The sequence below is a fragment of the Thrips palmi genome, unplaced genomic scaffold, assembly GCF_012932325.1.
Source record: "Thrips palmi isolate BJ-2018 unplaced genomic scaffold, TpBJ-2018v1 HiC_scaffold_4, whole genome shotgun sequence".
NCBI lineage: Eukaryota > Metazoa > Arthropoda > Insecta > Thysanoptera > Thripidae > Thrips > Thrips palmi.
In genome coordinates, this window is record NW_023144631.1 from 14,081,726 (window position 1) to 14,096,220 (window position 14,495).

General features: G+C 43.2%; 1 protein-coding gene across 1 annotated transcript; it reads left to right on the top strand.

Moving 5' to 3' along the window:
- Positions 1-233: 233 nt before the first annotated feature.
- On the top strand, positions 234-13,596 carry LOC117649900 (beta-glucosidase 4-like). Its single transcript, XM_034393085.1, has 11 exons — positions 234-298; positions 363-544; positions 2,222-2,349; positions 3,292-3,426; positions 5,537-5,662; positions 6,649-6,832; positions 7,566-7,763; positions 9,442-9,674; positions 11,246-11,380; positions 11,993-12,096; positions 13,166-13,596. The coding sequence occupies exons 1-11, from the start codon at positions 234-236 to the stop codon at positions 13,383-13,385; spliced, it is 1,710 nt and encodes a 569-aa protein (XP_034248976.1). The 3' UTR covers positions 13,386-13,596.
- Positions 13,597-14,495: the final 899 nt, after the last annotated feature.

Genomic DNA, 14,495 nt, shown 5'->3' on the forward strand with positions numbered 1-14,495 from the left:
AGTGTTGTCTTTTTTGCTACTGAAGACAACTCAACGGTCACCTACCTTGGCCGACGACGTGAGGCTGTCCGGGGCCTTAACACAGTAAAAAAATGAAAAACACCGCTTTTTTTCATAAAACGGCCGGTGGGTCATCAAATTAGTCTGATCGCAAAACCAAGGGCAGATCGAAATCAGCATTAAAAAACGCAACTTTTGAGTGCTATTCCGTTGTCGAAATCGAAAAGTCGCAAATGTCGACGGCCCCTAGTATGGAACCATATCACTTGCCCGTGTCGCGCTATCACCTATCGTCACAGTACGCGCCTTTATCAAGATAGCGATCATGCTATAAAAAAGATCACTGTCCACTTGCCCTGCAGTCAACATGGGGACTTCGTGGGCATTGGTTGCCTGCCTGGTCCTGTGCGTTGGGAGCGCCGTCAGTTTGCCGTCGCTGGAAAGGTCGGCGACGAAGACGAGGCAAATTACATTCTGCCGGAGGGGGGCCTCCTGGGCGGCGGCACGAGCGCGTTCCAAACCGAGGGCGCGTGGGACGAAGATGGTGAGTCCGGCACAGCGACCAGCACAGCGGACGCCCGGTCCCGTTCTGGGATTGTCGGCCCAGCGTCAGTGGCGGATCCGAAATATCCGAGAGAAAAAAATGGGAAAAGTCCATGGAATTTTTCTGAAACTTCTTAATGGCGCTCTCCAAAAAGCAAACTCTGGGCGTTCTCCGAAAAATTTCGGAAACTTGAACAAAATTGCATGCTTCACTATCAGGATATCACGTGAAAAGGTTTTCTACCGGGAAAGGTGAGGATCTACTTGTTCAGCTCAGTGTTAATGACAGTAAGGGAAGGCTACAGGATGTAAGTCAAATAAGCTCAAAGTTGATGGTCCCTTCTTAGTCCATATTCAGAAAAAAGAATGCTTTGGCGCAGCGCTCGTTAACTATCTGAGAAAAGAGATGCGTTTTGCCTTCCATCAGAGCGCAAGTAATGCTCCGAAGAAAAAGCCCTGAGAAAATCTCTCCACAAAACGATGGAAATTAAACGTGAACGTTCACTAGTAAAACTAAAGCGTAACTCTATGCTTGAGTCAAGCATAAAGTTAAGCTTAAAGACGTTACGCTTGAAATGAAGCATACTCTGGAAAATCCCCCATGCATTTACATAAGGGGAAACTAGGCGGATGGATGAGCCTGCACTGAGGGAAATGTTTTGGGGCCACACCTAAACTTACAGCTGTGACAACCAATCTGTTTGGTCGCTGGGGGTTCAATTAAACGTTCGATGGCCACATTTAAATCGTTTAATCGCACTACTTTAGTTGTGAGATGTACTCTTTTTCCAACATGTCGTCTGTCTATTTTAGCCACTGCCACTGAATCAAATCTTGTTACAGTGACTGAATGCGATAAGATCTGACGATTGACTGTTTAGTCCTGACACATAAACGTAAACCGATGAAAAAACGACTCCAAAACGAGTGCTCGAACCACGGACCTACGTGTTACGAGTCCGTCGCTCTACCAACTCAACGCACTGTTGAGAATATGGCGGAGCGCTGGGCGATGGCAACGCGACTTCCGTGTTGAGTGTCGCATCGCCAGTGTTTCGGTGCCACACCTAAACGCTTTAGTCGCGACTACTGACCATCGATCAAGCCTATGACTAAAGCCTGTTTAATCGAGTCCTTTCATGCTGACTATTATTGGCGGTTCAGTCACTCTCACTATTTAGCAGTCTTATTGCGATCATCGGCTGAACAGTTGCAAGGATTGAACTCGTGTAACTGTCGCCATTGGGGGGTTCCACAAAACACAGTTTTATCGTGAGGCACCGACCGACCCCTTCTCTCAGTGTGTTACGTTTGATTTCAAGCGTAACCTGATTACGCTTGAAAACAGAGAGTAACACTACGCTTTAGTTTTACCAGTGTTGTTATTGTTTTTATCCATAAAATTTCGGAGCTAGTTGCAGACAAGTGTGAACTTGCCTTTTCTGAATTTAAATAGTTTCATGCTCAGAGCACGCATCTAAACACTATATGTAGATGAGAACTCGAATAATCATGCAGGTGTACTTGAGCACGCACCTGAATGCACTGAGCAATTTGGTATAGCAGATCGCGCATAGTTTCTGTTTCTGACACGTGAAACTGTTACCTGAAAATCTGAAAATCTGACGCACCGTTCGTTAAGTTATTACCTTTGGTTTGGCTTTGACCTTGATTGCAGGCAAGGGCGTTAACGTGTTCGACGCGTACTATCACAGCCACAACAAGTCAACCGATCAAACAGGAGACATTGCAGCCGATTCGTATCACCGCTACAAGGAAGATATCGGAATTGCTGCTGATATTGGAGTGAGTACCTGGCAGTCCGTAAGTGCAACAATGCGTCCGAGGCGAACGCATCATGTGCCCCATGGAAAATCCCATTGCTCGACACGAGGAAATCTGATGCACTTACTTCGCCAAAGATCAATTTCCGTCACATTTCCAACCGTACTGTCTTACAAACAAATTTATTTGCTTTACTCTAGTTATTTAGGAAAATTTATTTATTTGCCTCAAATGTTTTCCAAATTTCCAGGGATCCTTAACTTAACATTTAACTAACACTGCTTTCATAACGTAACATAACGTACTAAAGGTTAAGGGTACGGACTTAAGAAAGTACTTGCAAAGGTATATCCACACAAATCCGAAACCAAAAAAATAACTTAACCTTTTTGAAAAGATGTTAGAAGTTAAGGGTAATAACTTTAACTCTTTATCATAACGTTATGATGCCCTTATGGGGTAAGTTAAGGATCCCTGCAAATTTCTTTCAGTACACAATTAAAATTTTATTGTGAAATGCCTCGTGAAAACTTACTACAACGCTGCGACGAATATATTGCTATTTTCAGTTAAGGATTTTCTGATTTCACTCCCGGGGTGAGTGTGGATTCTACGCCCGCAGAGGCGCCTCAGAGGCGTGGAATCCACACTCACCCCGGGAGTGAAAACAGAAAATCCTTAACTGAATATAGCATATACACTCTTAAAAGCCTACGAAGCATTTGCTTCATAACTACAAAAAAAATGAAGGCATTGTAGAATTGCTTTGTATTATGAAGAAATGCTTCGTATTACGAAGGATTTTGCTTCGTAATACGAAGCATTTCTTCGTCGATTTTACAATGCCTTCATTTTCCTCGTATTACAAAGCGGTTCTTCGTAGAGTTTTTACTGTGTATTCACTGCGATGTAATGACAAAAGCCGAAACATGAAAAATAATGGCTTCTATTCTCGTCTCTTAGCTGAACGCTCTACGTTTCTCCATTTCCTGGGCGAGGATATTTAAGACTGGCCGTAAGGACTCCATCAACCCGGCAGGCGTGCAGCACTACCATGACGTCATCGATGAAATGCGTCGAAAGAATATCGAACCAGTGGTGAGCCAGAACCCTTTCTAATTCACGAAGTTCGAAGGGTGACCTATTTTTGGCGATGCGAAAAGTATCACCGAAAAAATGACACACACTTGTGAATCACCGGAAAATGGTGATACACACTAAATGTCATGGGACTTTTTTTGTCCCACGGTTTATGCAATTTTAAGCACATCCGGTGGTGATGCAATTTTGTGGCCGCCAGGCGGGACAAATTGTCTAGTGAAAGTACAAATTGCAGCTGGCGCCGGACAAAATGTGTCACCAGACGGGAACAAAATTGTATCAGCGTCGGATGTGCTTAAATTGCATAAACCGTGGGACAAATAAAGTCCCATGACATTTAGTGTGTACTCCATGGCATGAGCAAAAACTGGCTGCACATCGAGGTTGTTGTTTTTCTTGCAGAAATGTCACCGTTCATTGGTGATACCAAAAAGTATCTGCTTCTTTCGGCCATACATCAAAGTACAGTGCTCCCTCCTTGTAAGCTTGCCTCCCTCCAGCCTGATTTTTTTATTTTCGCTGTGTACCCTCGACCCTCGGCGAGCTCGCCGTCTGACAGGGGTCTGACGAGTGCAGCCATAAACCCGGACGGTCGCCAAAACGTCGGACCATGGTATGGACCGAAAGATGCCTCCACAATAGGAAGCAGGTAGCACGGCGAGCCCGGCAGAAGGCGTGGTCGGCATCGGGCCTCAACGCGATCGCTTTTATTGGCCTCTCGGTGCGCGAGCTCGACCCTCGCCGTCCCTTGCAACACGTGTTCAACTGTTTCTTCTGTTCTCTCCAACCTGGACTTGTCCCCCGAATCCTCAGGTTGGAGGGAGGGAGCACTGTATCACCCTCGTACGGTTATACATTTTAGTACCACCCTTTGTAGGGCAGACAGACCCGTCTCACTTCATGATGTGTCACCTTTCGATTTTCGCTGCGGTTACTGCAGAGCGACCCATTCTGATCTGTTTAACTTGAATTTCTGGTCGTAAAGGGTGAATTTTGTTTAAATTTTAATTTAACAAGCTTTGATTTGCATACACTCTCATTCCAAGTACGTGACATTACGTCGAAACGAACGTGACAAAATGACAAAATGTCACGTTCGTTTGAGCAGCGAAAACGTTGTAACGAAAATTTTGGAGAGGTGCTATGGTTGTACCCTTAAAGTAAGAAGGTAGAGCTCTGTTTGAAAATAGTAAGAATCCGATTCTCTCGAAAGTCCGGTTGACCGGTTGCCGTCGGCTGAGTAGTTCCCGAGAGCGAGTGGGGTGGTCATGGTACCCCAGTGGTCATGGTTCCCCACCCTCCCTTGCAATGAGAGTGTAGTCAAGCCAAATTGATTTCAGAATAGAATAACAGGAAAAGTAGCGATATACATCGGCAACTTTGGCCCGTCCCATACACTAAGAAACGTACGAATTTCGCCTATGTTTGACCCTGACGGGAATTAAACCTGAGTCTGGGGTTAAAATAAATGTCGTTTTCGTCATCAGCACCCTCAAAAACATCAGAAACAATGCAAAAACTCGAATAAAAAGAATGTTCAAAAAATACCTCGCTGGGATTTAAACCCGGGTCCGAACTTCTCCGATTCGCTCGAAACTGGCACCATTGGTTTTTTTCTCGTCGCCCCGATTCCAAAAATACCCCTACATGGCCTTCTAGCTGCATCCGTTGCCGAGATCCTCCTCGACCCCATGTAGACCATGATGCACCTGCAGCAGCGCCCCCGGGACTTGAATGGGATTTGCTGCCACCGGGCGGTTCTTAGGATCACCCAAGGAGGCTGCATACCAAATTTGGTCTAGATCGGACCACGGGAAGTCCTCGAACGGACGGACGGACGGACGCACAGCAGGGATCATACTATATGCCCGTCCCTCCGTCATTTTTTTTACAAAAACTAAACGGGACGGGCCAAAAATCAACCTTGTTCATTAATTTGCATAAATTCTGCATTTTCTTACGGCAGAGTTAAGTGGCAACTGCACCTGTGAAATGCTCGAGCGTGGTGTGCTTTTGAGTCCAGAGTTAGGGCCTTGCTCTTGCAGGTGGCGCGTCATTAACTCAATGCACGCGCCTTCAATTCACCATTTCAAATTTTGGGTCGCAGGTGACCATCTACCATTTTGATCACCCTCAAGCTCTGCATGAGGAGTTCGACGGGTGGCTTGGCGAACAAATGCCCGCCGTCTTCGCTGAGTTCGCAGACTTTCTGTTCGCAGAGTACGGAAGCAAGGTACGTGGCTCCATGTACGATGTCGGAAACAGGTGTTGAGTTGAAGCCTCGCGGAATAGCGGGGCCATAACCCTATCTTAGCTGCGCCTTTTCTCTGTGCCAATGGCGTTGGCGTTGCTACAGAGTTATTAAAAATTTCACTTATTTTCCTGAAAGAACCAGCTGACATGCTTGCATGTCAGCCGGTCATGCATGTCACGCTCAGTGCACGTACTGTGAAAAGAGACTTGATCAATACCGAATTTTGGGCAAGGTATACTTTACCACCCCAACGTGGGTTAGGAGTTTCTAGAAACCCAATTTGACAGAAGAAGGTTTCATTGCATAAATTTGGGCAATACTGTGCATCAGTTTAATATGTAGGTAGATAGTATATTCTCTCAACTTAGGTGATTAAAAACCTTCATCACACAAATTTGGGTGATAAAGAAGTACGTCTCACCAAAAACTTTAGTCTTAGTTGTGACTACTACATTGTCAGTGTCATTTCAACTATCCACCACAAGCTTTTAATTGCCCGCCATGTTTTAGCATCCGCCAATACATTGAGGACAATATTTTCTTATTGTGCTTAAATATTTATAAAATTTTACCTACTTAATATACAAATGTCCACACAACTGAACATTGACACTTCCAATTTTCTACCGAGTAATGTCGTGCAGTCATAATACTAAGCTAATGCTAATTCTCAGTACTTTACGATACGAATCTATCATAATACAGAGACATTTGGTGGTACGAACAAACTGGCCACAAGTTACTGAGAACTCTTCATCATAGTTTACTACCTTCGCTGCGCTTTCATAATACTCAGCTCTTCGTTCGTATTACGAAGGAAAAGCTCAGTAGGATATTGGGAGTGTTCACAAATATGGCATTAGTTATGTACGAACCTTTTATAGGCATTTGGCGTGCAGCCCATTGCAAGCTGTCACGAGCGTTCTGTCGACGCATCACTCAGTCACCTCTGTTTATCCCGTTAGGTGAAATACTGGCTGACCATCAACGAGGCTGAGCAGTACTGCACCCTTGCCGGCATGATGCATTGGGTGCCACCAATGGACATCACGACCAGGGAAAAGAGCCAGTTGTGTCTGCATCACCTTATCCTCGGGCACGCCATGGCCCACAAGGTCTACCACGACAAGTACTACGAATCTCAAAAGGGTGCGTGCATTAGAACAGGCAGTGGCGGAACCAGGGCCGACCTTAGGGGTTCGGAGTAAGAAGCGCTCAGAGGCTCAAACGGTTGAAGATGGTGGGGGAGATCTGCGCTTGAGAGCAGTGTTTTCTGGCATGGCCTGAGGACCAGTGTTTTGAAAGTTACTTTTGAAAGGTGACGCGTTACCGTTTCATTGGGTTTGAGTAACGATAACGTCGTAACGTTACCCATTTTAGTAAAAGAAACGGGTTACCGATAACGAAGTAACGGTGTTACCGTTACTGAAAATCAAAGTTGGGCCTAGCTTTAAAAGGAATATACACAAACCCTTTTTTTAATGTGTGAGTAAAAACGGTTAATAGGGGGAGTCACGTTGAGTTGACTCTTTTTACATTTGATTAATAAATACTTTAGTTGTTATCTCCTTTTGACATTTTGTGAAATATAATCATGTGGACTTAAGTAACCTCGATTTCCTGATGAAATGATGAAAGAGGGCTCAAATTGAGTAATATCCATTTTCCATGTGGATTTTCTTCTCAACTGTTAGGAATTGAGTCAAATAGTTTGGTGTGATGATGCAAACTATCCTGAGGCACAATAATAGGGCGAAAAGTCAATTGGAAGATGAGTCGAATTAGCCCCTTCTTCCGCATCCTGGATCAATTACAAATATGACGGTCACATTCGTTTAAAAACAGTGGAAGAGCACCATTTGAATTTTGTCTGGGTTGACAGGCATGGTGGGTTTCGGCGTGGGCCCTGGATTCTCACGGCCCGGATCGGACTCCAGCGAGGACGTGGCCGCGGCCGACAAGGACAACCTGGAGCACGGAATCGGACTCTCTCTGCACCCGCTGGTGAAGGGCGACTACCCGGAAGACATCAGGGCAAGCCGGCCCGCCTTCACGGAGGAACAAAAGGCCCTCTTAAAAGGTACGTCGAGTGGGTTCATTGTTCCTTACTTCGAAATTACGTGAATTATGTATCGAAATGCGGTCCAAAAATGCTGCTAATATGCTGGCACAAATCAACACAACTGGAAGGGCCAAAATTTCTGACAAGCGTGGGACAGTTTGTCCCTGCATACCTGTTCAGCATTCACATTGTTTTAAGGGGGCTCATACATGTTAAAAGCACTTTGTAAAAATTTTTTTTTGCTGTAGACGGATTAAGATTTTACAATTTCTGTGTTAAAACCCTTTTAGATAATTGAGTAAGCTTCATTTTGACTTTAAGTAAAGTGACTTTGGACATTTTTTGGAGATTTAGTCGAAACGTTTAAAATTTTGGTTCTCGTAAGATTTTGTTTGCATACTTGCTCAGATCTGTGGAGAAAACTTCAGGGAGACTCATCTCTAGTAGTGTCATAGAATTGACTACAATGGGCTTTACATCTGCAATAGTTTTCAAGAAAAAAATAAAAACAGTTTTTTTGACAATTTTTTAAACAAATTTTTTAACAAAAAAAAATGTTTTATTTTTTTTCTTGAAAACTATTGCAGATATAAAGCCCATTGTAGTCAATTCTATGACACTACTAGGGATGAGTCTCCCTGATTTTTTCCCCACAGATCTCAGCAACAGGGTGCGAAAACTTAACGTAACCGGTAACTTAACGGAAATTCCGAAGATACCATTACTGCCGTTGTTTTAATTTTGTTAGTTAATGTTAGTAACAAATATAACATACGATTGAATCATTAACGATAAAATTATACCCACATCTAATCAGGTAGATAAACAACGGTTAATAGCTTTTAACGGTTATACAGAATAACGATTATTGAAATTAACCTTCATCATTGGAGGATCATTAATAACGTTAATTGTGGCCCATCGGTTTTAGGTTGCAGTTCATATCAATAATCGCAAAACCGTTCCGATTTAACGTTATTTTTTATATTACACGATGCGCTTCTTTTCTCCTTCCGCTGCGCCTTGGGCGTACGGCTTGATAAGTGCCGCTAGAGTCGCATAGACCCCTTTGGGGCCCCCAGAGGAGACTTAAGGACTCGAAGCGCCGAATTATCGTGGACGCGATTTCTTATAGCTCGGCGAGGATAGCCGTCAAGCCTTGCTTCGCTTGCCCGCTATGATAACGATAAAACAAATTATTGTTATTAATATGAGATGTAACCGTTAATTTTGCTACAGGATTATCGTTACTAAGGAATAACCGTTATTTTGCTAAACCAAAACGAGTTGTTCTTCTCAAAAATGTTATCTTTTATACCGTTTAAATGTTTATCCACAGTTATTGTTACTATGAATTAACGTTAATCCTTTTACAAATGTTTGCGGTTATTGGTTATACCTTTAATAAATAACAAAAGCGTTATTTCCGTTATTTTGGTTAAGTTATCACACTCTGCTCAGCAAGTATGCGAACAAAATCTTACGAGAACCAAAATTTTCAACGTTTCGACTAAATCTCCAAAAAATGTCCAAAGTCACTTTACTTTAAGTCAAAATGAAGCTTACTCAATTATCTAAAAGGGGTTTAACACAGAAATTGCAAAATATTAATCCGTCTACAAAATTTTTTTACAAAGTGCTTTTAACATCCCTCAGAGCAGCAAAGTGTATCATTACCCTGATTTGCTCTCCCCAGTAAAGCGCATCGACTACGCGGGCGTGAACATTTACCGTGGTTCGAACGTCACTGCGGGTGGGGGCGGCGGCGGCGGCGGCCCTGGAGGTGATGGCTCTGGTGGTGGACCGCCTGGCGGTGACGGTGACGGTGGTGATGGAGGTGATGGAGGGTCAGGCGGTGGCGGACCTCCCGGCGATGGCGGCGGTCCTCCCGGCGGCGGCGGTGGTGGTGGTCACGGAAGCGCTGACACGGTAAGACGCATCCTATGTGCCTTCACCCTCATTCAGAATAAGTCGCCAATTACTGTTAAGTGTTAACGTAAGTGGGATAAAGAACTCATTTCAAATGCATGAATACATGAAACAGTTATTGCGTCAGAAGCGCCATTATATTGCATTAATGAAGTCTTTCACTTTACTACATCAAAATGTAATGATCTGGGCCAAAACCGGCCAAATCATAGAAAACCTTACTGCAATTTTACTCGTACTTTATCTGTTATTTTGACCCCTCCGAAGAAAACCATCCTTACTCGCCGGGGCGCTAGGAAACTGTCCTAACTCGCCCGGGTGCTGGGGAACTATCCTAGCTTGACAGAATGTGTGGGAGTTAAGGTAGGGTCAGGGCGGGGAAGAACTGGACACCTCATATTTTACTTCAAATATCGTAGGCACAGGAATAGCAACTATCAAAAGTTGTTCCGTGGCATCAGCGGTTCATTACACGACAGTTGTCAGTTTTTCCCCGCCCTGACCCTAGTCTCCCAGCGCCCGGGCGAGTTAGGATAGTTTCATACACCCCGGCGAATTAGGATGGTCTCCTAGCGCGATAATTGGAAGGAATCGCATTGCCTATTTATCAATGCTGATTCTATAAAACTTACCACATTAGAAATATCAGTGATGCTGCATTCCTACCTAGCATACTGAAGTATAATGAATAGAATAGTGTAGCCCATTCACACATTTTACTGCATGTAGGTTCTTTATCACACGGGTCGTTCTAAAAAAATGTAAAGCTGCAGATTCACCCGTCAAACTAGGGAAATAGTTCAAATCTCTGATTTGGTCTATTTTGAGCCCTTTTCTTCGTCTTGACATGGACAATGCAAATCATCATCAACCTCATTGCAAAGTCACGTTGTGCTTTTCCTGTTTTTTTCCCAAAAGGGAATCTAATGCCAATTTCAAGACAGTAACAATTTCAGGGGGGGTGATCGCTGGTGTACTCATGTGTACAAATTGGCGCGTTCTCGGTGTACTCTCGAGCTCAAAAATATAGCAAAATCCGCTAGTTTTGAGTAAGATTTGGTGTTGGGCATTGGCTGAAACAATAAATAGAGCCCTGAAACGCTTGAAATTATGAAATTTATGAGAGTTTCAAAGTGTACTTACCCGTACTCGTGTACTCATGTGTACACCAGAACGCTGAGTGATTCACCCCTCGCAATTTTAAGGCTTATTTCCCACACCCAGAAAAATGGTTTCTTGATTTTTGATTTTCTTGGTTTTTGTTAGAAAAATAACCTTGACACAAGAAAAATTTTCTTCTTTCAAGGAAAAAAATTGAATCAAGAAATATTTTCTTGCAAAAACCAAGAAAAGTTAAGTTTTTCTTGATCCAAGAAGTCATTTTTTTTGGGTGCATACACGGAGGTCATCAAAACATTTGATGACTCTGTCTCTCACTTCGTGATGACATTTTCATCATTTGCAAGGTCATCAGTTGTCGAGTGACGAACATGTCATCCACAATTTTGCGCAATTTTGTCATAAAGTTTCAACAAATTTTTAGAGTGTTCTCGGCAACTCTTTGCTTTCAGAGCAGCAATTGGACCATGCGAGAACTCCCCAAGTGGGTCTCGAAAATGTACGACTTGCCCGTCTTCTTCACGGAGAGTGGGGTTGGCGGCGACTCGTCGCTGGAAGACTGGGACACCCGCGCCGTCTATTGCAGTGTAGGTAGAAGTTCCTCGGAGCGCTCGGACTTCCTTTCAACGAACTTGCAGTACACGACAGCTCATTACTACCGTACCAATGATTTTATCCCTAAGTTCACATTCGCATTTGTTTCTGACGCACTTCACTCTCACACGCTAAATGTTTTTTGTACAAATTTTGTACAAGACATGACAATTTTTTGTGCACACGAACTTTTAATACCATTTTCGTACGAAAAACTGCACATTTTACACCAGTTTTGTACAAAGTTTTGTGAGGAAATTTCGTGTGCACAAAAAAAAGTGATGTCTCGTACAAAATTGTTCATAGTGTGCATTCGAGGAGCGAGACACCGCGTTGAAACGGGTACGACAAAATGTCACGGTCTGAGCATTGCGTTGCGCTCGTTTGATTGAGAATAAGCTAAGTTTGGCTCACTCACATCCAAAGAAGTGTCACATCTTTTCATCCTCGTTCCAAGTTTCAACGTGATGTCACACTCCTGGAATGCGATTGTTGTAGCTTCAGGGAATGTTAACCAAGTTCAGTGTTGTATTGACCCCCTCCCCTCCCTTCTTTAGGGTCACCCCACCCCATGCATGCAGTAACATATTTAAATTACATTCCAGGCCTTCCTCCGTGAGTTGGCGTACGGGCTGAATGTGGAGAAGACCAACGTTCTTGGTTACATGGTGTGGAGCTTCCTGGATTCGTTTGAATTCTTCAATTACAAGTAAGAAATTAACTTCCTAATACCACACAGGCGTCAAAACGGTCGATTCTGCCATGTTTCTAAAGCATCATTAAGTTTGGGTGCTGTTCCGCTGGGCCTGAAGCTCGACAAGCGCATGGTTAGCTCGGTGTGTTTTGCACTGAAAAACTCAGCCTTACTAAAGTAAAGTTGCTTCACATAACAGTAATTTGAGCATACGTAAGCTTTTAACGAAAATAGTTCTTACGTACTCTTTCTTTGTTTTACATACTGCAAGGAAAAGTGTGAATATGACAACAGAGGCACAACAAAAACTGAAAAATAAAAGTACAACTGGGGTTGTAGAAAGCACTGGTAAAACAGAGGCATAAAAATTACGCCCTATAGGGCATAAATACTCTTTTACGCCCTTCCCAAGGGCATAAATCGTTTAATGCCCTTGGGAAGGGCGTAAATGGTATAGGCATTTCAAGCAAAATTTTAATGCCTTTCCCAAAGGCATAAACAATTTATGCCCTTTAAGGGCGCAAATCGTTCACGCCCTTAAAGGGCATAATTTTAATGCCTTTGTTTCACCAGTGAGTACAACGAGAATTGTACAAACCACGAGGCCTGAGCTGCACAGCACTCGTCATGCCGGTTCCATTGTACTTTGTACAACAGTTGTTGTACTTTGTACAACAGTTGTTGTACTTTGTACAACAGTTGTTGTACTTTGTACAACAGTTGTTGTACTTTGAAAGTACATTAGATTCCTAAAAAAATGCTAGGAATTTGTGTACTTTTGTTGTGGTTTTTTGTTGCAATGCAAATTAAAAACTTGGCACCTTCCTTGTGCTCAAAAGACTTCGTAAGGTTTTAAGTGTGCAGTTCATTTTTGTTTACCTTGAATTTCAATCATTTATGCATGATTCCATACATCATCAACACGTTGAGTGTCTAAAAATGAATTAAGAATTCATTCAGAAAGATACGAACATGACAGACAGAAGGTAGACCGTGAAAGATCCTAAAGTACACATTTCCTATATGTACCTGCATTGGCTAGCCTACTAAACACAAATTAACGAACTGTGCTCTTTATTTGCAGCCAGGGCTGGGGCATGGTTCATGTCGACTACCAAAGCGGCAGTCTGAAACGAACTCCGAAAAAATCGTCAACATTCTTCAAACGCGTTGCTAAGACCAGAAAGGTGCCCCTTGTTAAAGCAGGTTCGGAACCGTTCCCCGACGACTCTGGTGCCGCCTCTTTTAAGAGTTCTTTACTTCCAGTCGCTTTGACGTTCTTGGCCGTCAGGTGGCTTGTTTAGACGAGTCTGCTTTTAGTATAACTAACTTTAATATTATCAAACATGTTCCTTTCATTCTTTTGATCTGGAGAGCTCAAACAAGTGTACAAAAATGAAGCTTGTAATAGGACATTTGAGCTATACTTGCTTCTTAAAAGAGTGAACAACTCGTTTGAGTCAGTGAATCTATGATTGTGTGTCCGTTGAGGAATAAACCTGTGTTAGTCCCGTACCATTTTTCTTTATTAACCTCGGACCCCGGTCATGAAATTTCTTATCCTAATGGGTTTGACATCTCATAATCACGTTCTAGACCTCAATATTCATGACATGACATTCTTATGAAACCTCAGGTTCGGCTACGAAATTTAAGATTTGATAAATGGATTTTAAGATTAACACGTAATTTGGTAGGGGCACGCCAGACTGCGCCAATGCCGACAATCCAGGCCTGGCCTCTAGGGTCAGGGCGGGGAAAAACCGGACACCTGCAAGTTGGGGAAGAAACGCACACCGCACTTTCGCCACAAATTTACCTGTTTTGGGACGTGCAAAGTATTCAGTATTGCTTATTGATGATCTGCTAGATTGCGTTTAAGAGGAATTTAGCCTACTTGAACCGGAAAGTATTCAAAGTCACCTTTAAACGAGGTCTCGTTTAAAACACCTTAAAAACTTTCAAAGTTGGTGCCCGCAACATCTCTTTTTAACGACTTTCCGAGCCTACTATGACGAATATTCTTATTGTAAACGAAAGATGGAAGTGTGGAGCCCAAGATACGTTCAAATGTTTTAGCAGATTCCAAGCTGGATTACATATGAAGGGTTAAATACGAAACGGGGAAAAACCGTACACTGGTGCGGGGAAAAATCGAACACCTCTTTTTTCTATAATAATCGATGAATTGCCCTAACATCCCACCAAAGTGGTCGTAACAAAGGTATTTTAGCATTTCCCAACATTTAGTGGGAAAACAAACACGGCTGTTGACGATTTCATACATTTTGGTCATTTAACCTCAAAAACGTGCCGCCACGGACCCCCTAACAATGCTACGATGATTTCTGTCTACGTAGGAATACTCGTGCGCCTGCTTCAGTGGGTATCGCAAGTGTTACCCCCAAATATCG

Coding starts and splice junctions, on each gene's coding strand:
- LOC117649900 (XM_034393085.1), top strand. CDS start 234: ATGTCGACGGCCCCTAGTATGGAACCATATCACTTGCCCGTGTCGCGC. Junction 2,350..3,291: donor GAATTGCTGCTGATATTGGA/GTGAGTACCTGG, acceptor CTCGTCTCTTAG/CTGAACGCTCTACGTTTCTC. Junction 11,381..11,992: donor CCCGCGCCGTCTATTGCAGT/GTAGGTAGAAGT, acceptor ATTACATTCCAG/GCCTTCCTCCGTGAGTTGGC.